The sequence below is a fragment of the Chlorocebus sabaeus genome, chromosome 21, assembly GCF_047675955.1.
Source record: "Chlorocebus sabaeus isolate Y175 chromosome 21, mChlSab1.0.hap1, whole genome shotgun sequence".
In the NCBI taxonomy this organism is placed as follows: domain Eukaryota; kingdom Metazoa; phylum Chordata; class Mammalia; order Primates; family Cercopithecidae; genus Chlorocebus; species Chlorocebus sabaeus.
The window spans coordinates 59,597,810-59,624,993 of record NC_132924.1 but is presented as its reverse complement, the minus strand read 5'-3'; the positions used below and the strand labels follow the sequence as shown (position 1 = coordinate 59,624,993).

The 27,184-nt window shown below is 35.0% G+C and overlaps 2 protein-coding genes and 1 pseudogene across 6 annotated transcripts in view; 2 read left to right on the top strand and 1 right to left on the bottom strand.

The window, feature by feature from the left end:
* HEPACAM2 (HEPACAM family member 2) overlaps positions 1-3,137 on the bottom strand; it is a 43,878-nt gene extending 40,741 nt beyond the window's left edge. For 2 of the 4 annotated variants that reach the window (XM_007982149.3, XM_007982151.3), the window contains exon 1: positions 2,979-3,136. In XM_007982149.3, the coding sequence (XP_007980340.3) occupies positions 2,979-3,057 (79 nt within the window). In that variant the 5' untranslated portion in view covers positions 3,058-3,136. Of the gene's footprint in view, positions 1-2,978 lie in introns of all 4 variants that reach the window. The other 2 variants (XR_005242413.2, XM_007982150.3) reach the window with 2 other exon arrangements.
* Positions 3,138-9,027: 5,890 nt separating this feature from the next.
* VPS50 (VPS50 subunit of EARP/GARPII complex) overlaps positions 9,028-27,184 on the top strand; it is a 119,637-nt gene continuing 101,480 nt past the window's right edge. The window contains exons 1-2 of one of the 2 annotated variants that reach the window (XM_007982147.3): positions 9,028-9,163; positions 16,086-16,154. In XM_007982147.3, the coding sequence (XP_007980338.1) occupies positions 9,131-9,163; positions 16,086-16,154 (102 nt within the window). In that variant the 5' untranslated portion in view covers positions 9,028-9,130. The remainder of the gene's footprint in view (positions 9,164-16,085; positions 16,155-27,184) is intronic. The other variant, XM_007982145.3, reaches the window with a different exon arrangement.
* LOC103226548 (large ribosomal subunit protein uL18 pseudogene) lies at positions 22,071-23,116 on the top strand (annotated as a pseudogene).

The window sequence follows — 27,184 nt, the reverse complement described above, 5'->3', positions numbered from 1 at the left end:
GAAATATTAAATACAATACAAATATTGAAGCTCTGAGAAAAATAAAACTACATTAGTAGAAGACATTTTATATAGCATTTATGATCATTATTTAGGGGGAAAAATTAGTTTTGGGGGCTATTTTAGACTGCATCATGTAACAATACCTTAAATAATATATTGCCATCAATATCTCTGAATAGGTTCAGTGCTTTCTTATTAAATGAAAAGTTTTTTTCAAATATGTATGCTTTTTCAAATGTTTGTATGACACTGAGAAATAGCACAGCTGTTACAGTAACTATTTGCTTAGAGATTGTCTATACAATTTTTTATCAGATAAATTATAGGTAGCAAGTTATAAGAATGTCAGCAGGGAATGAAATTTTCTTTATACAGTATCTTATCTCAGTTACGTAAAATCTCTTCATTTTGCAGGAAAGACATGAACCTATCAATATGATACAATCTTTGCTTGTAGTGAAATTTGGGAATAAATAGATAATTGAATGCTTCCTCCACATTCTAGGAACACATACTCTCTTGCCATCGTTGTGTTACCCGCTACAGATGTGATGAATTCATGCTGTCAAACACAGTAGTTTACTAATGTTAGAAAACTTAGCTTCATTTTGAGAAATTTTCAAGTGCTCTTTTCTAGTTGTATGAGAAAACCCAAAGGACTAAAACTATTGATTTTAGAAAATCAACCTCTGCATGAACAGATAAACTCCAAGAAAATAAATAATATAAAAAGGCTGATTGTGGTGGCTCATGTCTGTAATCCAAGCACTTTGGGAGACTGAGGTGGCAGATTCCTCGAGCCCAGGAGTTTAAGACCAGCTTGGGCAACACGGCCAGATCCCATCTCTATTTTATTTGAAAAAATACAAAAACAAAAATAATAAATAACATAAAAATTGATGAAATTTAAATTTATTTTTAATATTCCAAATATTTGGACTTAAATGGAAATTTAAAGTCAATTTTATTATTACATTCACTATTACTTTCAGGGTATAAGAAACAAAAACTCTTATAAATTATAGTTCTGTTTAAAAAATCTTGATTTTTTGCATATAAGGCATTACACAAATCTGGAGAAACATTTATAATACTAACCATAATCTGACATACAAAATTGCAGCAATAATCCCTCCTTTTACGGACCCTCTTACATTGTATAACAATAGCACTATAAAAAAGTATCCAGTGTTAAGGTACACTTGAAGTCCTACTGTAGAATTTATCTATATTCCAGGAACAAAGGACTCCCTAGACCGGTTTCATTGTATTGAATATAAACATCAGATTTCACAAAGTGAACTCTGCTGTAGCTCAAAATAGCTGGCATTTACTTCCCTGTTATCATGCGTGGTATTAACAAGCATAACACAAGTATTGTTGACTGAAAATAAAATCTTGCATCTTTAGAGAAAATAGAAATTATGATGTATTTTGAATAAACTGCACAAACTGTATATTTTAGGCTTCAAATTTTTAAAAATTTTTTAAAAAGAAGAAACAAACAAAAATTCAATATTCCTAAGAGCAAAAAGATTGCCAAATCACCTGTGGTCTTTACAACACACTACCTATGGAGAAAAGCAAATTTGCAGGAGAGAGAAGGTCCTAAGGTATAAAAACTGCTTTAGCTATTTATGAACATGCTATTTTCCTAATGTACATTTGTTTTATTTTAGTTGAATTCCTTAACTAAATTGTCTTGAAGTTCTTCTCAATGCCAGCTTCAAAAACAACACTTATAAAATGATAGCAGTCCTACTGTTTTAAAAATAAAAATAAGTGGGATGATGACCCAGGATACCTTCAAAGGCAAGAAAAATGCACAAAGATAGAGACAGTTATAGTAATTATTTACTTTTTCAAAAATTTTAGCAAACAAAATTCTATTATAGGCTTAAATTTGATAACATAAATACTGTAATAACTGGAATAATCACAACTCTGGGAAACTCAAAGGCTTAAAAAACTTTACAAACTGTACATTTCAAATGTGTGCGATAGGTACAACATTAGGTATGAATTTGAATAATAACATTTACAATGCAAACTTTAACAAAATATAGGAGTGAAAGTAAGGCTCTAAATAACTGAAGAAGCCTAAAAGTTAAATTGCTTAGTTTGCTAAGCTGTTCTTAAATTTTTTTAAATGTAGCCTTTTTTGAACTCCTATCTGTTGAATATAAACAAAACAAGAAATTGATTTGACTTTTAAAACTGATAAATAGGAAGAATGGAAAAGAGAACATCTGGTGAAAACAATGTTGACAGACAAGCAGTCAGAATGTTAGAAAGAGAGTCCTTTAAACTTTAAGGATAAAGAGGAGAATGAGGGGAAATATTAAGGTACAGAAAAAATTTTTTAATAGGACTAGCCATTGGGCAAAGAGAAAAGCTAAAGGCATTTTGGAGTAACAGTCTTTTCAAACACGTTCTCCCTTTTGTGTAGGAAATTTTCTTGTTAGTTTGGAATCTGATCTTCTTCCATATTTCATAAGATGAAACAGATAAAATGAAGCAGTAAACAGTTTGCAACAATATCTTTAATTAAAAAGAAAACAATTTTCATAAATTATTTGGAGTTTCACTCTAAGTGGTCACAATTTCATGGCCTATTAGAATATTTGCTGAAACAAATACATCAGACTATTGAACTGATATGTATACTCTAAAAAGAAAAAAATCATTACATTTTAAAATATCTTAATTCTCTTAATGGGTGCTATGACAATAGTTGTTGTTCCAAGAAAACAATAACAATCTATTTATTGAAACTCATTTATCTTAAATGCTCCTGCTTCTTTGCTGAAACCGTGTATTATTGTTAAAAGGTTCTGACCTGCTCTTCAATTATCTGAACGCATCTACAGCCTAAAGCAAATATTTACCTTATGTCCACACTTAAAAAAAAACAAAAAAACCAAAAAAAAAACAAAACCTAAGAAACAGTTAGAACAATTCACGCAGGGCCTTACCGAAAAGAAGGAGGTATAGTTTGCACTGAAAGACCCCAAGTGTGTCACCGAAGGGCTCCATGAAAGCATCCTGTCCCATGCATGCAGTGACCTGTTCTCGGTGGTAACCTGGACCAGCAGCTGCTGGTTTATTTGCTAGGGAAATTAGCAATGAGGTAACAGACCCTATCTTGCCTCTTGCTTCTGTGATTTGAATACAGAATGAATGTGTATACAAAGGACACAGGGAGTGGGAACACCTGTTATGTGCTTTGCAAGAATACAGGCTTATGGCTTTCAGAAGAGTTTCTTAGCAACTACCAGTAATTGTCTATATATTTCATAAATTATACTTAGTTATTAAAAATCACATGAAGGAAAACATCCTTTTAAGTGACTTTACTGAAAAATGGCATGTTTTCATAATGAAAGAATATTGTGAGATTTCCTTAAAAACAAAAGTTGGTTTTCTATCATGCAAAACTATGCCATTATTATTTAAAAATTAAAAAAAAATAAGAAAATAGAAGTAGCTCATGTATCTGCTAAACAGTCATAAATCTTCGTGAAGTCGCCAACATGTAAAAATTCTACCGACGAATCAAAAGAGAGCTCCAGCATATATTCAAAACATATTTTTTCTATGCAGTGTTTCCTATTACAGTGACTGATTTCATTGAATCTTTGAATTCATCTTAGTTTTAAAAGCAAATCACAGGTGTGTTTCCGAGTGGGGCTGAGGCATGGACCATGCATAATTATAATGAAAAGCCCACGTCAAGAGATAGTGTCTGAGGCAACATTTTCACAGCAGATGCATAGAGGAAGTGAACCAATGATCTAGAAAAGATCTTACCTCTACTGTAATGTCCACGTTACAGTTTCTCAACCTGGTCTCTTCATTGTCATGGCAGCAGATAGTCTGAGCATGTCTGCTTAATTTACGAAGTTATTAGTTAACCCCTATTTGCAAGAAGGCTCTGGTTCTAGCTTTGCTATATAAAATGTTAATTATATATCCAAATCTGCATCAAATCATCAAATCAAGTAAAATTCCTTGCATACATCAGTTTTAACAGTAAAGGCCCACTGAAGAAGTTCAATGACAAGAGGGGAAGGAAGAATATATCTCAAGCATAATTAAAGTGAAAAAGGAATGATAGTAATTTTGGAATGCAAGTTTGCAAACTCTCTTTGCATTAAGGCTCTGAACTCTTCTAGAAGGACTTCTATAAGCCAAGAAAATAAGTGACTATTGGGAAAACTAAGTCCTCTTCAGAGATCAGTCACTTTCATATCCCTCCATGCTTCAGAAAAACGGCAAGAGCTCCTCACAATTCCACCACCTCCCTACAAAATAACAACAATGCCACAACTTGCTCTGCGCTATCTCTAAATCCGGTACATACATCTATTGCAGCACTTATCTCCTTAATCCTAATTTATTTTATTGGATGTTTATTTTCCCTCTGAGCTCTAGAATACAGGGAATAATCTTATTCATTCATGGATCTTGGGCACGTAGCATAATGCTTAACTAGTATTTTTGCTAAGTTGCTCTTCCAGAAAACAAAACTTTAAGTGCTCCTTGGCCCCTGTCTTATGATTCTCAGTTGATGCGTAAGAAATACAAATAAATTTTAATATTGGATTGCACAAAATACAATCTGGAAAGTAATAGGGAAGTTCTACAGATATCACATAGACTCCCCCAACATCTTTTAGATTGATATTAATCTCCAATTGCCTTTATTAAATTAGCTCTTTCCAGTGTTTTTCAATCTAGTGCTGGATTATAACAAAGTTTGTTGGGTCCTTGGCAAAAAGAGAAATAAAGACAAGGTACTGTGTTTTTTCCTTAGTGTTAAACATACTCAATATAAAGGAGTTTTTTATTCTGAGATTTTCTTTGTTGTATTTGAAAATATTCTCTCTTTCATGACATAAGGTGATAGTAGATACTACATTAACAAATAAATGCCAATATGAAGCTTACTTGTAATCTTTTTATTTCATGGCACACATTGAAATATACGGCACATCTAGGGAAAGGGCTACTGGGATAATCACGACAAAGCGCCCTCTAGTGGTAAACTGTAGATATAAACTCATACCTGCTGGAGTCGCTTCTGATTTCAACATGTTTATACAGGAAGTGAGAAAAAGAGTGCTCAAGCTTAACTTCAACTGTTGTTAATTTTTACATGAGTCTTAAAAATAGTTTGAAGTGTTTTATAATTATAAGATTTTCCTACCATCCATATCTCACATCACACATGTAACCCACTGGGAAGTTCTGCTGTATCATTCCAGCCAGGAAAAAAGGGCCTGTAGTGTTACTGTTTACCAATCTTAGTTATATTTGCATTTAAAATGAGAAGGCTGATTAACCTAAAGCAATCTATATTCATGGTGATTAAACTGCAAGCAATGCAAGGAGCCACTGGGATAGTGTGTGTGTGTGTGTGTTTGTGTGTGTGCACACACATGCATTTGCAATGGGATATGGACACATATACACCTGTGCAGGGGTGTGTGTGTGTGTGTGTGTTGGAGGCAGGGCTTTTTATTACCTCTCAAATCACACTACACAGTTTACAGTCTAGTCTATTTAAATTGTAGACTGGTAATACTTCATACAGTAAATGTCTGCTGCATAAATTGCAAACATCCACATTTTTAATCACAAGTAGCAAGCATGTGCATGTTTTGCAGTGGCAGAAACAATTAAGAAGGAGAGGTGGAGAGAAAATGTTTCTTATTGTTGTAATTAGTAGATTCTCTCCAGTTTACAGGGAGAGTTAGCTGCCAGAGGAGGCTATCACATATGCCTATGCCTGTGCTAGTGTTCACTTCTGTAAAGTCCACAAAGCTACCTCACGGAAGCCTTTATCTATCTTATATGGCTGCTAAATACTATGCAGTACTGTCTTTCTTCCTGGGCACCTCTTTAGGTCACTACTTTACCTTTGACAAGTGTTCTGTTTTCTGTTATGGCCTGCTCAAGAAATGTAGTCATATCATCTTGGAGGGGCTGCATCTCTCCACTGCTTTGGTATTTGTGCAGTGGTAAGTAACTTTATCTTTCTAATCAAACCAGGATCTCAGCTTTTATTTAAGCTTCCAGATATTCCTCCTGTTTGGGCCATTAGAAATATGCCCTTATCCTACTTTACTACTAATCCTATTGCCCTGAATCAGATCAATTTACTTAACTCTCGGCTCTGATGTTCCAGTATGCAAAAATGGGGTTAGTACTTCTCTACCAAGGAATTGGTATCCAGCAAACCTTCCCTCAAGATTTGTTGGAAGACCATCTAAACTTTCCATTACTTTGCACTGGCCTATCACTAACAATGGCTCTCAGGTAAATATGAAAATCCTGAATAAATCTTACAAATAAATACCTTTTTGAAAATTGGAAAGGAAATAGCATGCCAAACCTTTTACAAAGTGTTTTTTAGGATGCCAAGTTTTTTGTTTTTTGAGCATAGACAGGTAGAAATGAATAATGTAAGGTTCAATTATTTCATATAGTGTTAAGGTATGCTGAATTTGGAAATATAGTTTACTTAGACACCAGTGCTGACTTACTTTACAAACTTTCAATATTATAGTTACAGCCTTCACACTTTTAGAAGACTGTAACCATCTTTATCCATTTCTTCAGTTTATAGGAAATAAAATAAAATGTAGAGTTTTGGAGTAAAACCAAGTTTTAATACTTTCTTGCTTTTTCGGTGTCAAATAGATAGGGGTAACACTCATTTTTTCTGAATTTGGCCAATAGAAATACACACATTAGATTAAAAAAAAAACTTTTTTGGGGATCATCTTTGACTTTGTGTATCTGAGTGTGTGAGGGAGAAAATTCTGGGGTTGAATCTGGGTTCTAGTCCTAGATCAAGCTCTCATGAAATATATGGCCTCGAACCCTTATATAGATACGTTTTCTCATCTTTACAGCATGGATTTGACATGCTAGAGCTGGACTGCCTTTAAGAATCACAGAAGATTTTAAACACACAAACATCCCCAAATAAAATAACAATAATAACAGCACACACCTCAGGTGAATCTGAACAGTCAGGTTTGAGAACTACTGAACTCAGATCACCCCTCAGATACGCTTTTAAACTAAATTGTGAACTCCTTGTGACCACAATCATACATTATCAATCTAAAGTGCTTACTATAGTGTTGCCTTGAGCTCAATAATCAAGAAATGTTTATTGACTTGGGTTTTATTTTTATATGCTAATATGGCTGGCAGTTTTTGTTTCTTTTGATGATTTCAGGGACTTCTAAATATTGAAGATTTTCACATACAAATAACAGTCTGACAACTAAGATTAGAGAAGGTAAAGAATAAACTAAACTAGACTTGCCCTAAATGTGACCAGAATTTCTTTAAGGGGTTAGAAATAACAAAGTCAGAGAAGCATATAGGCAAATATAATTTCAAAGGAATTGCTGAATGCAGTGGTGCAAGAATGCACAAGGTGTTTCTGTTGGAGTGGAGAACCGGGCAGAATCAAACTATACCTCATAATTGTACAGTGCTTTACAATTTATACATTTCATTCACCTACATCATCTCATTTATCTTTACAAAGCCCTATATAAAATATTGCAACCTCATTTGTAAAAATTAATAAAACGAGGCTCTAAGGGGTGAGAAAATAGAATTTCAGAATCAGAAATAACCTCTGTTAGTGTCCCCCAAACTTCGGTCATTTGCCAATCACCTTTATTAGTTTTGCCATATCTGACTACCACCCATACTATTGTTTGCCCAATATTTTTAATATTTATATTATTATATTTATATTATTATATTTATATAAATATTATTATATTTTTATATTTATAATAATATTGTTTGTATTTTTTATTAGGTTGACACACTAACTTTTTTTATTCTAAGAAATATTTTTGAATTATAGGTTTATAAAAGTTTATTATGTTAACTTTTAAAAAGTTAGCATTACAATAAAATAAACTTTAAAAAATTGGTGCCATGCTTTAGAACTTTCTTCAGCACAATACATGAAAATCTTAACACACCTGATGACCCATCCTTCAGTTTCTGCTTGCACATCTTTAGTAATCCTAGGCAAGTTCCTTAATTTCGCCATACCTGCTTCGTCATCTTTAAAATGGGAACCCACAGGATTCTTGTGTGGATAAATAAAGCCATATAGTTAAAGCTATTAGCAGCTTCTGACAGGTACTCAGCTTTCGATAAGTGTTAGCTATTATTGTTAGCTTTAGGGCCGCTTTCTTTTTCTTCTTCTAATATTCTCATAATTGTAAAGTCCTTTTAAAACTGTGTCCCCAAAGACACCCCTGTTCCTTTCCCCAATTTAACTAAACTGCCAAAAGTTGAAAAGAGGACTTTAAAGTGACACGTATACTCATTATTGTTGTCGTATATCCCGTCATCACTTGCCTTCGAGTACGGAGGTAAAATAATAAGCGGGCGTCAAAATCCTTCGATTTTAGAGCTTTTGCAGGGGATGCCAAGACTGAGGTAGAACAGCCCTGACCCTCGCGGGCCGCCCATTGGGCAACCTAGAGCACACCTTTCCTCAGGCCAAACCCAGCGCGCCCGGGATAGTCTCGAGTTCTCAGGTCACCTCTCAGTGACGGCCCTTTCTTGAGTTCCTTCTCCTTCGCGTCAGTCCCTCATTCCCTCACCCCGCCCCTCTATACCAGGTGAGGTTTCCTCCCTCACACTCCTAGGGGGCATCGCGTCAGTATGGCTTATATATTGTCTCCTCTGAGTTTGATCTTTCGCTCAACCCCTAGTCTCCTATGACTTAGGTTTCCGTCTCGTCAAAGGGTAGCTACCACCTAGTGCAAGCACCTTCCGTAAAACCGGCGATAGCAGTGGTCGCTCTGAGCAGTAAGATTTACTGGCTTAACTGGCGCACCCGCTCCTTTGTTTGCTGGGAGATGTAGTCCCTGGACTGGCCGCTTTAGTTATTGTTACTACCGCCGGCGGCCAGAAGACTACAGTTCCCAGCATGCCCAGGGCAAGACAGGATGACCTGGGTCGGCGCCTCCACGTGACCATCCACTATGGCTTCCCTGTGTCAGGGCCAGCTGTGTAGTGGCTCGGTGTGATTTGTTAGCTATTGGAGGCAGGGTACCCTCCTCAGGACTGAGACATGCAAAAAATTAAATCTCTCATGACCCGACAGGTAAGTCGCGGTGGCTGAAGCAAAGGCTTCCTTCATCTCGGAAGTGAGAGGAGCCGAGATGTTCTGTCCCTAACCAGTGGCTGGCGGAGACCTAAGTTATGGGTGGTGGCAGGTGTCAGGGGGACTGGGAAGCCGGGGCACACCCTGGAAAACTCACCTGGGCCGCCTGGATTGGAGCCCTGCTCCAGCAGGTACCCGCCTCCCAGAAACATTCGTATAAAAAGAAATCATTGAAGGAATCAGGGTATCTTTGTCCCCCCTCCTCCTCTTTTTGCCATCTTTCCAGAACAGCCCCAGCTTCCTTGCAAGGTCTTCCGCATCCAGGTTGTCTGTCATATGTGAGCTGATAGCCTGGGTAGGGTGGTGTGGTCTGTGCAGTGGAGGTCACCTGGAAAGAGTGAAAACGGATGATTTGAAGACAGCATTTGTAGCTTTTGGATTTTGGGCAAGTCCCCAAACTTTGTAGCTTACTGGTCTGGATGTGAAAATAATTATTTTTGTTCATTTTATTTCACAGTTCTGTTATGAGGGTCATCAATAAGCTAATATATGTGAAAACTCTTTGTGAAATTCTACTTTAAAAAATTTATTTTTGTCATGGCAAAATACTGATCTTTTCTTTTTTTCCCAGAATGAAAATTCATGAATAAGAGCTTTGGCTATTTTGTAATCTGTCTCATAAATGTTAGGGACCTTGTAATAATACCTCAGCTTCGTTTAAGAAGTGCAGAAATTTTCTTTTATGTACTTATTGATTATGACTTTATTTTAGCTACCTTTATTTACTTCAACTTTAATATTTCACTAGAATTGGTCATTTTATTTTAATATATTTAATATAAAAGATAATTAAGATTAGAGTTTTAAATCAACATGGCTTTTACAAATTGTATATTTCTCGTGCATAATACACAGATGACCCTTACATGATTATTTTAGTAATGTCAGATTATTTTGTTAATGGTATGAAAATATATATCAAAATGTTCTGTGAATCATAAAAATATTTAAGTAAGTGGCTAGTAACATTTATCAGTTCCTCACATGTGTGGAGTACTGGTATTATGCATCCTGCTACGTCTTACTTGACAGTGAGTTTGGGTCCTGCTGTAGCCTGTGATGGCTGTGTGACTTTCGGCAAGTTACAAAACGTTTTTAAGCATCTGTTTCCACATCTTTAAAATAGGAATAATGTGTACCTTACATCTTTAAAATAGGAATAATGTGTACCTTATGGAGTTAGCCTGATAGTGGTGTTTATATGATACAATGAAGTTAAAGAGATTAAGGTGTTAACAGAGTTCCTGGGCATTATCAAGGAAGTGCTTGAACATGGAGACCGTTAGTTACATTGGCTACATTGATGGTGGGAAAGCAGGAAAACTGGAAGCAGGCTGTTGCAGTAATTCAAGCAATGGATAAGTTCATGCTGACTTTGGTACCTGTTTGATTTTTAAATCAATATATACTTTTCTATATTATACTACTAATACCTCTGAACTGCCTTTGGGAGGCTGAATTTGGACTTTTGTGTACCAGCTAAGTTTGATGCTCTCTCAAGTTTGTTGCCTGCTATACAGTTCAATGTAGTTAACATTGTCATAATTGTATGGTAGCTGTAGTTGGTTTAGGTTTTTTGACCTCATTTTGTAAAACTGAGGAGAGAAAAAAATTTCAGATAGGAGTGATAAGTGTATGTCTCCTAAATGTAATGCAATTTGCTGAAAATGGTAACACTTAAGCCTTAGTTGCTTATTGAATTTCAGCACGTCAAACCTGTGTTTAATTGGAATGGAAAAAAATACATTAAAGAACACATACAAAAAGCTGGAACCATACTGTGTACAAAGTGAGGTAAAATTAGCAGTTTTGCACACATATTTAAAGTTACCCTAATTATATATGTTATGGCTTGACTTTCACATATTTGATACTGATGCACAGTTCCTGAATCCATGAGGTATGAAATTAGTGTGCCTCCTATTTACATCGAGGGTTTGAATTAGTACAGTTTGTTATTGGGTTAAATTTAATAGGATTACAAATAAGTATACATGGAAGTATTTCTTTTTTTGAACCTGTAGAATGTGCTAATAATATATATTGAGTTAATGTGGAGAGATGGAAATTAAGGTCTGTGAAATTTAAGTTTTTGGGCATTTCAGCTGTCCTGGGAACTTTGTTTGCAAAATAATGGGAGGAAGGGAGGCTTTGTTAGCTCTGTTTATTTAAATGAGATCTGTTCTTCATCTTTCTCCATTATGCCGGCCTCTGTTCTTTCAGTCCATTCAACAAATGTTTATTGAGCACTTTGTGCCAGGCACTATTGTAAGTAAAAAAAAATAGACAAGTATTAAGGCAGACATGGTGATAAACACTGTAGAGGAAAAGAGGATAGAAAGTCCTGGGAATTGTTGGCGATTTGAGGTCACTTATAATTTTAGATAGGATGGTCATGGAAGGCCTCGCAGAGAAGGTAATATAAAAAGACCCAAAGGGAGTGAGGAAGTGAACTCTGTGATGTGGATATTTGGGAAGGAGCATTTCCGATGGAAGGAAAGGCAAATGCAGAGGCCCTGAGGCAGGAGCTTGTTTGAGAAATTGCAAGTGGCCAGTGTGGGTGAAGTGAGTGAGGAGAAGAGTAGTGGGAGATGAGGTCAGGATAAGGTTAGATGACTGAGGGCAGGAAGCTAGATCATATAGTACCTTATAGGTACCTTATAGGTAATAGCAAGATCATGGGTTTCATTCTGAGTGAAATGGCAAATAGAGGAATTATATAATCAGACATAACGCTTCAGACAGACTGTTCTGACCCATGTTTTAAGAATAGATTGAAGAGGGGAAAAGAGCAAAACCAGGGAGACCAATGATGAGGCTACTATGGTAATCCAGGTGAGAGGGTGGGTGTAGGCCTTCTACCCTAGTGTTAGAAGTGTTCAAAGAGGTCAGATTGTGAATATGCTGTAAATGTAGAGGTGACAGAATTTCCTGACAGATGGGATTTGGGCTGTGAGGGAAAGAGAAGCATTAAGGATGACTCAAAATAGTTTGGCCCCAGCAATTGGAAGAATGTAATTGTGATTTCTTCGTATGAATAAAACTGAGGGAGGAACAGATTGATGGAAGGGACATGGTTCTTGTACTTGTTAATTTGACAGCCTCTTAAATATTCAACTGGAGAGATACAGTAGGCAGTTGGCCAGATGAATCTGAATTTATGGCGCAAATCCAGGGTATAGCTAAAACTCTGGGAGTTACAAACATGTAGATTGCGTATAAACTGGTTAAGATCACAGTGGAATGAGTGTAGATATACAAAGAATCTAAGGTTGGAGCTTTTGAGAATCCAGTGTTAAAAACTCAGGGGGAAGCAGTGGATCCAGGAAAGCAGAATGAGAACATGTAGCTCATGAAGTAAGAAGTCTTTAGCTTCCTGAATGGCACCTGGAATATAGCAGATGCTCAATAAATATTTGTTGCATGAATGTGGGATAAAGAGAACAACCAAGAAGAGTGCCTTGAAGCCAAGTAAAGAATTGAAAAGAGTAAGGAGTGATTAGCTGTGTTAAATGCTGAAGATTGGTCAAGTAAGGTGAGAGTGAGAATGAGAAATGTGCTTTTGGATTGAGCAGCATGGAGGTCCTTGGTGCCCCAGCTACAGCAGTTTTCATCAAGTTGTGGGGAGGAAAGCCTGATTAGAATGGGTTCAGGAGAAAATAGGGGGAGAGAAATTAGGGACTGGGTGTAAACACTCTTGAGTTTTGCTGAAAGAGAAGGAAACACAAATCATCACAGATGCTGCTTTGGATGGATAAGATATAGTTGCTGGTTTCATAAATGGAAAATGAGGATTAATGTAGACATAACTGAAGTAGTCTGAAATGTTAATCTGATTTGGGTAAACGAAATGCAGAGGTAAGTGTTAATTTATGATGAATTTTCTATATGTCTGAACTGGGGAATTATCAACACAAAAATCAAATACAAAAGAAAATCAAATAGTGGTAAATGATTAGCATCAAAGTTTTAACTTAATAAAGGCAGAGGTCTGCAGTTAAAACCATGACTTCATGCTTTAGAGAGATGAAGATAAAATAAGAATGACTTCACTTGTTAGTAGAAATTTATAAAATTGATAAAGTGTTAAAGATCTAAAGTACAGTTGAATGTCAGATTTGCTTTGAGACATTTATGTAATTCTTCATTTCTGTTTTGATAAAAGGAAAACATTTCTGTCATAAAATATTAAGAATTAGGGTTAATCATCACAGAATGCTTGAGATATATGAGACAGTATTTTTGGCTTCTCATATACATTACCTCTTTTACTTCTTATAATAGCCTATGAATGATCGTAGAATATAATGCACAAAAAGGATAGATAAGTTGTTCAAAACCGCAGCAAGAAAGTCAGGATACAAACTCAAGTAGTTTGCTTCGGAGCCCATTACAATAATCACTTCACTCTACATCCTCCTAACATGTACACGGATTTTCAATTTGTATTACTTTTATTTTGTACATGTGGCAGAAATTTGCCATGTATTGGTATTGAATTGTTACGTGGTGACTACTTTTTCTAGATGTTGGTATATATCACATTTACATTGCATTGGTTTCTTTACAGAGTAGCGCTGGGGAAAGAGAAATTAAATATGATATACTTCTTCAGGGATTTCTGTTAGATTAGTTAAGCAAATCTATACAGATGGTCCCCGATTTACTATGGTTTCACTTAATGAATTTTTGAGTTTATGATGATTTTATTGAGATTATTAAATGTATTTTCCACTTATGATGGGTTTAAAAAATTTTTTTATTTTAAGTTCAAGGGTACCTATGCAAGTTTGTTATATGGGTAAACTCGTGTCACAGGGGTTTGTTGTACAGATTATTTTTTCACCCAAGTATTAAGCCTAGTACCCATTAGTTATTTTCCTGATCCTCTCTCTCCCCCCACCCTTTACCCTCAGGCAGTCTCAGTGTCTGTTTTCTTCTGTATATTTCCATATGTTCTTGTATGATGGGTTTATTGGAACATAACCCAATTTGTAAGTCGAGGAGCATGTGTACTTTGAAAAATGTTTGTTTAAAAGACATGTCAATTACATTTTAAAAATATATTTTAGGGGTGGTCATGATTTGGAATCAAATTGGGAAGTTTTACTTTCATATGTGTATGTATAATGTATATAGAAGTGTAGTTTGGTAGCTCAGCCTTGCCTTCTTTACCACTTTTGATGCTATTCTCTCATGACTGTTGGTAAGAATTCAAGACAGGGAAGAACCAACAGCCCAAGACTCTAGTAACATACTTTTTCTCCTTCACTCATTGAACGGCATATTAAACCTCATTAGGCCTTTCTTTTTCCAGCAAGTATTCCTAGAAATTTTTTTGCAATCAATTACGTGTTCTCATGGGAACAATGTGCTAATTTGTTGGAGATTGAAACCTGACCAATGACTTCTACCTAATAATTTACTCATTTCTTTGTTGTTTACTCTGTTTCTGGAACTTTGCTAGCCACTGGGCTACAGAGGCAAATAGGACTTTGTCTCTCCCTTTCCTTAGGGCTTAAAGTTTGGAAGAGAAAGATACATTTAAAATTTAAAACTTTACTACTTTGGCTAAGGTATTGTCTTGGAAGATGTCTTGCTGAGGTATTGTTTTGAAAAATGCACATTCCTGGTCCAAATCCAGAGAAACCTATTCATTAGGTTTATTTTAGGGCCTACGAATCTTACTGTTAATGAGTTCCCTGGGTGATGTTGATGGTCATGATCCAAGGGTTATACTGAGAAATACTGTGTTCTTTGAAGCTTAGGGATTTAGGAAGACTTTGTGGAGGAGATAATTCTGAAAGTGGTGTATTGCTTTCTTATTTCTTGGAGTGGCAAGTGTGTCTGAGAGGGAGAAGGGGAGAGAAGAGTGGGTGAGCTAGATATTCTGGGAGTAATGAAAGACTTGGGGTTGAGGCAGAGCACTTTGTAATAAAAAATTGTAGATATGACTAGTGGTATTTTACAACAGGGAAGAGAAAATACACATCTCTACAGTTTAAAGATAAGCAAGGTCTGCTCTAAGTCTCAAGTATCAGCATAAGCATAGCATGTATTTTGGTTACTAAGGACCCTCAATATAGGGCACCTAAAGGACAATTTGTATCATAAATCTCTCCTCAAATTAATAATAGCTAATTTTGCCTAAAAACTAATATTGCAGGGACATTAAATGTCTGCTTTGAATAGTCTGTTTTTAAAAAGAGGATTTTAAAGAAAATGCAAATTGCTGATTTCTTTCTATTTTAATAATTTCCCCGGTACAGATAAAGCTTTCAGAATCCCTCAGTCGATGTGAATATAGAAAGTACAGAGCACCAAAGAACTAAAGGACAGGTAGAAGACAGTGAGATATGAGACTTCAATCTTAATTTATGCAGCATGAATTAGATATATTGGTGGGAAATAATCAAGTAAAATGAAGGGATTACTTATATGTTAGCTTAGTTGGTTAGTATATTGTGTCTGTAAATCATAATACTATTGCTTGGACTTTTTTCCTGATTGATTTAGTAATTATTATTGTATATACAAGCGCTTATATAGAATGCTTTTTGTTATATAAGTTTCTTTACTTTTGGCTGTTTTTAAATCATAGGTGACTTAGACTTCCACCATTAGTTGTAAAGTTGTTGTATAATACTCTTTTATTTTAAAATACCAGAAGTACATCATTCTCTGATTTAATAATAGTACTATATGTATTAAATGATGATTGCTTTTAGAATGTGTGTTCCATATTGTGAAGCAGGAAAATTTCTATTTTTAAAGTGATCATTTCTGTTTCAGTAGGTATATTCTATCCTTTTATAATTCTTCAACACTATTAAAATTTTCCTTATCTTATTATTTTTTTAAGGGTCTGAAAAGCCCTCAAGAAAGCCTCAGTGATCTTGGTGCCATAGAGAGTCTCCGGGTCCCTGGAAAGGTATTGATCTACACGTGTGAGCGTGACTTTTTATTTCCTTAAGAAAATATGGTTGCCTCTGGATAATGATAATTGATTCACAGAAGCTTTTCTTTCCCACAGGCAGATGATTGTTAAGATAAGCTAGGTAAATTTTTATTGTACAGTAGGTGTAGGGCTTGTTTCATTACACATTGGGATGCAGTATGTATGATTCATTATAGCAAAGCAAAAAATGCAAACTTGACAAATTTGGAATTTATTATATTAAATTCTTAGCATGAAAGCAGTTATATATGTGTGTATACACACACACACAGACACACGCACACACACACTCTTATTGATTTATCTGCTGTAATTTGTAGAAATAAAATGAAATAATTGACTACTGACTTTTTATACTCTTAACACTGTGCCAAAAATCATGATATTTTTGTTGTGGAGCAGAGGTTTTTCAATAAACATCTAAACCATAGTGTTTATACTGAATTGTATAACTTATCTCCTAGATTGTAGGAATTTTAGATTTTAATTGTCTGATATTCATGTGAATTTCTCAGTTTACAAATTTTATATAGGTTATTTGAAAGCTAGCTGGATTCCCCTCAGAATTATTAAGTATTGTTAAATCCCTGCTGTTTTTCTGGAGTGTTGCTGCTCGGAGCTGCCCATGTGAATAGCTGCTCCATCACAGATTAAGTTGGCATTTCTGAATGTCTGTTTTTGTATTTTTTTAATTTGAGAGTGACACGTGAAAATACTGTTTGTTTTCTGCATTAGGCATTTGAATACACAGGGCATGCTTCTCTTGATCAGCAGTTTAAGGCCTCTGCTTACACCTCAGTGTCAGCTCCTTAGGAGGATGATGTCTCATCTCTTTCAGGTGCCTTGCCTGCTAAAGTGAATTTTGTACTTACTGTATTGCTTTTATTTTGGGTTAGACCCAAACATATTCTCCAAATGCAGTAAAATTATAACCAACTCTTTTGCATGAAATGGTTCAGACAAAAACTTAAAAAAAGCATTCCATATAGTTTTATATAATGTTATTAAAAATTATTGACTATGAAAAGGTTGAGAAATAAGAGATAGCTATAAATCCTAATTGACAATAATTCTCTTTATTTCTTTGACTTAAGAAAAAGATGATCGTGCATTATGAACATACCTTGAATTCGATTGCATTACATATTGCAGAATCAATGTTAAATTGATGAGTGAGCCTCTTTAAAAAAATACGTGACTGTCTTAATAAGAACTTTCTGTTGCGTTTCCACCATGAGCCATGATGTTTTCCCAGTAGTGGTTGGTAGTGAATTTATGGTGATCTCATTACACAGTCTTCTTATTGACTCTATACCCCCAGCTCCATCAGTGACCAGTGCTATCTGTACTTTTAGGATGACTGGCCTTGGGTGGAGTGGCCAGTCTGGGATCACAAGGTCAGCAAATATAAATCGTTCAGGTGAAGAGTAAGCCTAAAGCACTGGTCTCTTTAGCACATACTAAGAAGCTAAGTTAGTTAAATAATAAAACAGTTAATAGTAAAAAAGGTATTGATGCTGTAAGCTTACATTTAACCTTACACTAAGAAATCCCTACAAGCTTCATCTGCCTGTTTGTTTTTTTCTGTGTTCTCCTATAGCATAACAAATGATGGAGGGTGAACAGAGCTGCTGCCTTCTTTCTGGGTAGTTCTAAGAACATAAGAGTGCTGGGTCCAGAGAGTGGCAAAGCTCCAGTCAGTAAACTGAGTCTTTGGATAAGGTTTGAAGTCAGTACTGACATCAAGAGTTAAGAAGACTCATATTCAGAAATTCCCTACACAGCATAGCTTGATGTAACTTTAATGTTGAGTATTTTTCACAGTTTAGATATGACTTTGTACTTAGATCATACACATATATTTTAATGATTTACTTTTATATAATTGCTTTAAAATTAATGTTGCTGCTAGTTCTTGATGTCAATGAAAAAGATCTTTACTTAAGATCTTTTAAAATTAAGATTAAAAGCATTTTAACAAAATGGAAAATGTTAATTCAAATGATTATTCTAAAATAACCTTTGCTTTAAATATAAAATTAATGTATACTCTAAACAGAAAACATGATAAACAGGAAAAGGTATCTAAACAACAACAACAAAAAATCACAAAAATCACCAACACTGTCAAGGTTAACATTGCCTACTGGTCTTTTCCCTGTGCATATTCAACAAGTTTATTGAGTTTCTATGTGCTAGAGATACTTCCTAGGGATTAGCAGTATAGCAGTGAAAAGACAAGAGTTCTCTCCAAAAGCCAAAACTTCCCTGTTGTCAGAGAGCTTACTTACATTCAAGCCAGGGGTAAGGAGATTACAAATTAGAATACTGTGAAGGAAATAGGGCGATGAGATAAACTCTTTGAAATTGGCAGTTATTTTACAGCAAGTTGTCAGTGTGGCTTTTCCACCCTCCCTCCCCAACCTTTTTAAAATGGTATTATACTCTAGAAATTATTTGGAAGCTTGGGTTTTTAATTTAGTTATATATATATGTTACATAGAAAATTCTCACAATATATTCTAGGTTTAAAAAGCAAGGTACCCATTACTTTTGCTTAGGGGAGTACTCTTTGAACTTAACAATTTGTGCTATTTAAGTAGTCACTATAGATTTTTATATGGAAAACTTATAAACATTAACCTCATTTAATAGGTCTGCCTCACTCATAAGTGTAAGTACAGCTTTTAAAAAACATTTCCCTGGTCTTCAGGAATGGTCTCCTTTCTTTTCATAATGCATTTCTAAGTTGGGACAGAGGATTAGTACTTCAGTGGCATTTTCAAGAAAGAAATAGGTTAGTTTGGGTTCTGTTACATGAAAAGGTTCTAGTATAAAGGATAAGTAGGAGAAAAATATTAGGATAAATCATGGCTGTTTAAGTTTAAAGTGATCAAGCATTGGCAAATTTTATGTGCTCCAACTTGCTAGAAAAAGGAGGGTAGTGAAGGAGAATTGAAGGTCACTAGGTGTGCTTGATAAGCCAGATGGTATTATTTATTTATTTATTTTAGAACTATATAAATTCAAAGTGGGAAGAAACTATAGAAACTATCTGGTACAATTTCTGCATTTTATAGACAATCTGATCCTGTGCCCCATTTTAAGAGCAGATGCAAGTCAAATAGTAATCTGTATACTGGAAATTTGGAATTTGGGTGGATAAAATGGTATAGAAAAGTAGAAAATATTTAAGGTTCTTTTCCGAACTTGCTAGAGGAAAGGAAACTTTTAGACAGATTTCAGGAATTTTAGCTTAAATAGCTCAGTGCCAAGATCAGTGGTGCCTAAACTTTGCTGTACATTTAGAATCAGCAGTCCCCATGCCATGGCCAATTCCAATTAAATTACCATTTTTGGGTGGAGGCAAGTGTCAGTAATATTTAGAGATTCCCCGGTAATTCCAGTGTGGAGCCAGGTTTGTGAACCATTGGCCAAGATGAGAATATTATCTTAACAATGGAGCAATAGGAAATAGAGGAACTGTTCTAAAAAATAGTTTGAAAGTTTTACTGAGAACTTTTGTAGGATAAGATAGAATGACAAAATTTCATTCTTCGAAATGGATTCTGTTATATTTCAAATTAGTGGGATTTTCATGCAGAGGTAAAGATATAAGAAATTAGGTAGCATTTTCTAAGCTTGTTATCCATTTAAACATGAAATGTATTTTACTTAATTGGTTACAAGAATTAAGAATAAAACTAGTATTTATTATAATATATGATAGTAGTCAGAGCCAAAATGTTATTAGTTATAGAACTTAGTAGGACTGTGTTTGAGAGTATTTGTTGAACCCAGATTAAAAAGTAAAAATACCAGTATTCAGAACCTTATAAATCTACATCCAGCCTTTATTAGTAAACACTTTCCATAGTACTTTCATGGTAGCACAATATGAACCTGAAAAAGAGTATTGATACTAATATTGTTTTATGAATTTTTACTGAAACATTGCCTCCTCATAGTATTCCTTAATGATAAGACTTTTCTTGTTCTCAATTTAATTAACTCATAAATAGTAATGGGATTCAACTGTCTTTACTATTACATGATTGGTTTACCTTTGATTTTTTTTCATGAAAGAAAAATACAGGATGAAGTGACAAAATAAATGTCTGTTGCAGTCAACATTTGAGAATATATTTGTTTAAATATTTTATACTTCATCCATTCAACAAGTATTTATTGAGTACCCGCCTACTCTGAAGCATTTCTGCTTGTATACATTCTAGGAATTTGAGCAGAATGTTTTCTAGAGTTTCTAGTACTTCTGTGAAATCAGATAAACCGATTTGACTTGACTTCTTAAAATCCATTAAAAGAATCCTAAAACCACATGCTAACTGCAGAGCTTGGTTTACAGTTTTACCAAAATTCGTGGAAAGTGTGCTTGAATCACAGTCAAGAGACATAGGTTCAAGTATTGACTTAAACATTCAGCTTGTTGAAAGGAAGTCATTTTAATGCTTTGTGCCTCAGTTTCTTCATTTGTGAAAAGGTGCTATTGAACTAGATGACTTTTTTAGAGTACTTGTAGCTCGAATGTTTTATAGTTTCTATATTGTAATTTTTGTAGGGGAAATATGATAGAAGAAATATACATTCTAAAGAATTTTATTATTATTATTATTATTATTTTTTTATTTTTTATTTTTTGAGACGGAGTCTCCTCTGTCGCCCAGGCTGGAGTGCAGTGGCGCAATCTCGGCTCACTGCAAGCTCCGCCTCCCGGGTTCACGCCATTCTCCTGCCTCAGCCTCCCGTGTAGCTGGGACTACAGGCGCCTGCCACTGCGCCCGGCTAATTTTTTTTTTCTATTTTTAGTAGAGACGGGGTTTCACCATGGTCTCGATCTCCTGACCTTGTGATCCGCCCGCCTCGGCCTCCCAAAGTGCTGGGATTACAGGCGTGAGCCACCGCGCCCAGCCTCTAAAGAATTTTTTGAGCAGTTTTTGTTAGAAGATTTGCATATTGGTGTCTATATCAGAGAGGATTAGTATTGAGGTTTATGACTAGGAGACTTTATTTAGAGATTGTGATAAAGACTTTCAATTTAGAATTATGTATCATTTAGGACAGGTGTCTTCTGCAGGTGGTACTAAGGGAGGCTGTAACTATGGATCTGCAAAATCATTTAAGAGTTTTTCTTAGGTGCTCATGGCCAACGGTATTTAGTTGTGTTCCCTTGAACCATTAATGAAATTATGCTTCTCATAGCTTCAGATGCTTTGAGATTCTTAACCCTTCTTTCATAGCAGTCATATAAGTTCATTCATACAGTCCATTTGGCAAGCACTTATGGTACCAGGCAGTTACTAATCATTGAAGATACAAAGAGATACAAGACTGTTCCTAACTCAACCTGAGTGGGGGAGACGAGCAAAAATAGATGATTGCAGAGGAGTAGAGGCACAATAGAGTTCAGCTAGGAGAGGATGTGAAATAGGTAGAAGTATATTCAGGATCTTTTAAAGTTGGTGATTAATTTTTTAAAGAAATATTACAGTTTTATGGGGTGAGTTGTTGAGTAGAGGTTGGGGACAAGGATACTGATTAAGAAGAAAAAAGGAACATAAGGTATAGGAAATGGAGAAGGGTTACATTGGAAGGACATTTAAAAAGCAGAATTTGAGATTGATGATTTTATTGGATTTGGAAGGTGGAAGAATCTATAAAAGGCACTGGGATTGAAGGTGCTGTGATGTTGTCTTTTCTCAGAATAGACAGTATTATTATCTTTTAGAGAAAGTGTCTGATGAGATGTTTGAAAACAAAAGAAAAACAAAATTAAGATGTACACACTGGATTTTTCTCCATATATCTTGATTTATGATGTATCTTTTCTTCAGTGTTAGCCCCAGAAAGGACAGGCATTGGCACACATTAAAATACATCATCTTGAGGTCTCTGTTGAGCCGCGGACGCCAGTCTCTGTTCCGCAGGATGGGGTTTGTTAAAGTTGTTAAGAATAAGGCCTACTTTAAGAGATACCAAGTGAAATTTAGAAGACGACGAGAGGGTAAAACTGATTACTATGCTCGGAAACGCTTGGTGATACAGGATAAAAATAAATACAACACACCCAAATACAGGATGATAGTTCGTGTAACAAACAGAGATATCATTTGTCAGATTGCTTATGCCCGTATAGAGGGGGATATGATAGTCTGCGCAGCATATGCACACGAACTGCCAAAATATGGTGTGAAGGTTGGCCTGACAAACTATGCTGCAGCATATTGTACTGGCCTGCTGCTGGCCCGCAGGCTTCTCAATAGGTTTGGCATGGACAAGATCTATGAAGGCCAAGTGGAGGTAACTGGCGATGAATACAATGTGGAAAGCATTGATGGTCAGCCAGGTGCCTTTACCTGCTATTTGGATGCAGGCCTTGCCAGAACTACCACTGGCAATAAAGTTTTTGGCGCCCTGAAGGGAGCTGTGGATGGAGGCTTGTCTATACCTCACAGTACCAAACGATTCCCCGGTTATGATTCTGAAAGCAAGGAATTTAATGCAGAAGTACACCGGAAGCACATCATGGGCCAGAATGTTGCAGATTATATGCGCTACTTAATGGAAGAAGATGAAGATGCTTACAAGAAACAGTTCTCTCAATACATAAAGAACAGTGTGACTCCAGACATGATGGAGGAGATGTATAAGAAAGCTCATGCTGCTATACGAGAGAATCCAGTCTATGAAAAGAAGCCCAAGAAAGAAGTTAAAAAGAAGAGGTGGAACCGTCCCAAAATGTCCCCTGCTCAGAAGAAGGATCGGGTAGCTCAAAAGAAGGCAAGCTTCCTCAGAGCTCAGGAGCGGGCTGCTGAGAGCTAAACCAAACAATTTTCTATGATGATTTTTCAGATAAAGATAAACTTACAGACAGAAAAAAATAAAAAATAAAAAAAAATAAAAAATAAAAAATAAAATACATCATCTTAATCACTTGATTGTGTTATAAAGCTGGATTAAAATGTGATCCAATAACCTTTTATTAAAATGTTCTATAAATCATTTTGCCCAAAACCTCTTTTTAAATTGTAACTTCAATAGTATTCCACAAGATGGCACTAAAAGCCTGAAGAAAAACAGGGTAGGCTTTAAAAGATAAGTTTATTTAAAACACACACAGAAACTGATGAACTAGGAATCTTTGATGGATTATTATTGTTGTTGTAGTGGGATATTAGGAGAATGTGCCGTTTCCTCACGTAATCAGACATCTGACAATTCGTTATAAACTTATGTGGCTTATGGTTTTAGGGTATCTGTGATCTTGAAATAAGTTTTGAATCCTGTTTCATTTGGAAAGAGATAAAATTTATTTCTGTTCAGTGATTTATGACTTTTGTAATACTGATTGAATATTGAAAACTTCATGTTTTGTTCTTGCTTTTAGCTCTGTTTTAGATTTTGGTGACTAAACACTTTTTTTTTTTTATTTGCTTTCAGTTAGAGCCCTAACATGATGGTAACTTTGGTAAGATGATAGCGTCTGTTTTCCCTATAACAGAATAGAATTTTTTTTGTTGATGAATGAAGAAATGCAAACAGTAAAAAAAAGTCTTTGATAAGGGATTTGCTGTGGCAAACCCCAAATCATGCTTGCAAAATTTCTCTTTCCTTCCCAACATACACATGTACATATACTGCATTCTGCCATTGAGTTATATAATCAGCTATATAGGCACTAACTTCTGCCACTGAGTTATATCATCAGGTGTATAATATGAACTGTGGTCTAATGAGCTACGTAGAGAAAGAGGAGTTGGTGTGCATTTCATTTTTTCTATATATTTTTAGCAGAGTTTTGAAATCTGACCTATGAAGTGAAGATTTGCATTCATATTTTTGTTTGAATAAAAACCTAGTATTGAAGATAATGAGATTCCAAGCTGTTATGTGGGTTTAGAAATTAGGTTAAATTACTTTTCAAAATTGTAGAAAATATTGAATTTAGTAATGGTAAGGAAAACTGTTAAGCTGTCATAACTAACTTTTTAAAAAAGTGAATAGAATCAAGAGCCCTGAATTTGGATTAGCAGTTTTAATTAGTGTGATATTTTAGATAATTTAAAAGTAGTGGTTAAATACAAAATTAGTAGTCTCTCTTTTTTTCCTCCTAAACTTGAATACCATCCCTTGAGTGATGAACTCTTAAGTGGAAAATTTCTTGGTAAAGTTATAGTCTAGTTCCTTAGAAACCATAAACATACTGGGAATGTATTATAATGCCTTACATTTGAGGGCTCAAATTGTTTTACAGAGCTGAATCCCCAATTCCCATAAAATCTTTTTTGTTGTATTGTGAGGAAAAGTAGCTTGGCTAAATCAAAGATGTTGACTTAAATCTCTAATATGATTGTTTTTCTTCATTTTTCATAAAGTTACATTTCTGATGTACATTTATGTGCATGGTCATGTAGCTTTATCTCAGACATGATCAGAATAGAAAAATAGACTGGGTGGTATTATATGCAACCTTATTGCGTGTTGTGACTGCCGGAAAAACACAGCCTCTAACACATTGAATTCTGCTTGGTTTATTACATTAAGAAAATATTGAATATTTATGCCTGTTTTTGATATAGCACCTGAGGCAGTGATGTGTGTTAAGATGTTTTATTTTTAGTGAAGAAAATATGGTTCTAATATATAAAAAATATATTGAATTTAAACAAATCTCAGTTGTTGCATTTGTCTCTTGGCGTACATGCAGGCTCTCCCTTGTGACAGTTTTCTATCCTGCGGAAGCCACCCTTTATTGCTTTAACCTGTTGTGCACTTTCCCGATTCAATATTTTTACTTTTGCTTTGCTTTATATTTGTAACCCTATTCCCCCAATGTCTAAATCTGAAATTCTACCTATTCTCTCATATTTTCCAAATGCCACCTCTTCCATCAGATGTGAACCCACCGTCTGATGCCTTCCTTCTGTTTGCATCACCCTTATGTTCTGCCGTGCTTTGTCATTTCTTACTTATTCATCTGATCCTTCCTATTACTTAACTGTTTGAGGGAAGAGTTATATTTTACTCATTTGTGTTCCTGTATGACCTAGTATGGGAAATTTTTACATAGTGAGAATTTAAAAAATTGTTAAATGGAATTTTTTTTTTTTTTGGGAAAGATAAGGTTATAGAGCTTTGAAAGTAGGCAGGTCAGTTTCTGGTGATAGTATGGGAGAGAGATTTGATTTATTCATTTTTTACCTTTTATGCTTTTGTTTTCTCCTCTTTGTTATTCCAATTCATTACTTTAATTGTAGTTTTTTCTCCAGCTTTAATTCTGGGGTGACGCTGATATACTTTTTGCTTAGTTGATTACCGTTGACAGCAAGTTGTGTGGCAGCACATTTGGTAGCCTGAAGTTGTTAACAAATTATTTTTGGATTTTCAAGTTTTAGAGAGCATTTATATCACTATTAATGTGACTATGTATTTATTAATTACTATGTGACATAAAATTTATTATAAAAATGTTTTAAACATTTTTAAGGCTGAAATATTGTATCCCAGACTTAGTTTGAATATCTAAGATTATTCTAATTTTTTTCTTAAATCTCATGTTTAAATATGGTATAAGAAGTTTCATTTGGTATTCATTTTCCCCAATTTTGCCTTGTAATTTTTAAATAGGAAACCTTTTGTTTGTTTATGTAAAATTTGGCCTCACACCTATGTATTGGTTCTATTTTAGGTGAAGAATTGTGTATTTTTGTACATCTCCCACCCTAGGAAATCAGTTTCTATTAAATTATGGAGTAATTGTGTTAAGAATATGCAATCTGGATGCGTCTATTTATTTTTCTAATTTACATGTATAAAATATTCCTAAATCAGTTCATATTGTTATCTCTAATTAAAATAAAGAAATGTTTTACTAAGAGTTTGTGGAAAATTTTGACTATTGAAACAAGAACATATTGTCTTTTCCTTTCCTTTTGTCTTATATTTATTTTTTGGCAATTAACTGTAAATTAATTTTAGTTTGATCAGTGATTACTATCTACGGTGTGCCTTGGCACTGTGGAGCAGCATGATGCAGAATGAAGAGAAATCTCAGTTCTCAAGAAGTGTACGGTCTGATTGAGCAGGCATCCCTAACAGCGATGAAACGTTTAGACAATGATTAGGTAGAAGCAGAGCTTTACAGATTGCTAGTTCAGTGGGACTAAAAAGAACATGGTGATCGGGATTCTAGTCAGAAGGGGGTTTGAATAAGTTCCAGTTCAGATGTATATTTTCACATAGAAGCTATGAAATTGTTTTAAAGGAGAGGATATTTTATAGGCAAATAATGTTACATGGGGGCATTTGTTTTAGATTTAATTCTATTTTGTATGCTACATTTCTTTTTCTGATTTTCTAGGTTTTATTCCTTTCCTTAGTCCAGGTTTCTTACACTTCAGAGTGTCAGGTGTTCCATGTCAGTTCTTTGAAATTATATGGGGTTGTATGCTTTCTGTGATACTAATTGCTTAGTTCTTCAGGAAAGAACAGCATTTGACATACATATACAGATTGTACTCCTTTTATAGAGTCATCATGTTTTTGAAATGCACACTTGTGAGATACTTATAAATTATGTTTTTTCTTTGGCTTTCTTAATAAATTTGGATATTTGTTTCACTGTCATTTTGAGAGAGACCAAGACAGAGAGAGAGACACACACAAAGAGAGAGAAAGAATACATGTTTGCCCTTTACAGGTGAAAAAACACCAAAAAAACAAAAAAAACTAGGCATGAAGAGACTAAATTGCTGAGGGTTAATAATGGAATTGCAGCTAAAAATCCGAGTATCTTTACCTTCTTATTAATCAATTAGGCACTATATGGAGAACCTCAGCATGGTGTTATATGTCATTGACATTTGTGCTTTTAAAATGAAGGGGAACATCACACACCGGGGCCTATCATGGGGAGGGGGGAGGGGGGAGGGATTGCATTGGGAGTTATACCTGATGTAAATGACGAGTTGATGGGTGCAGCACAC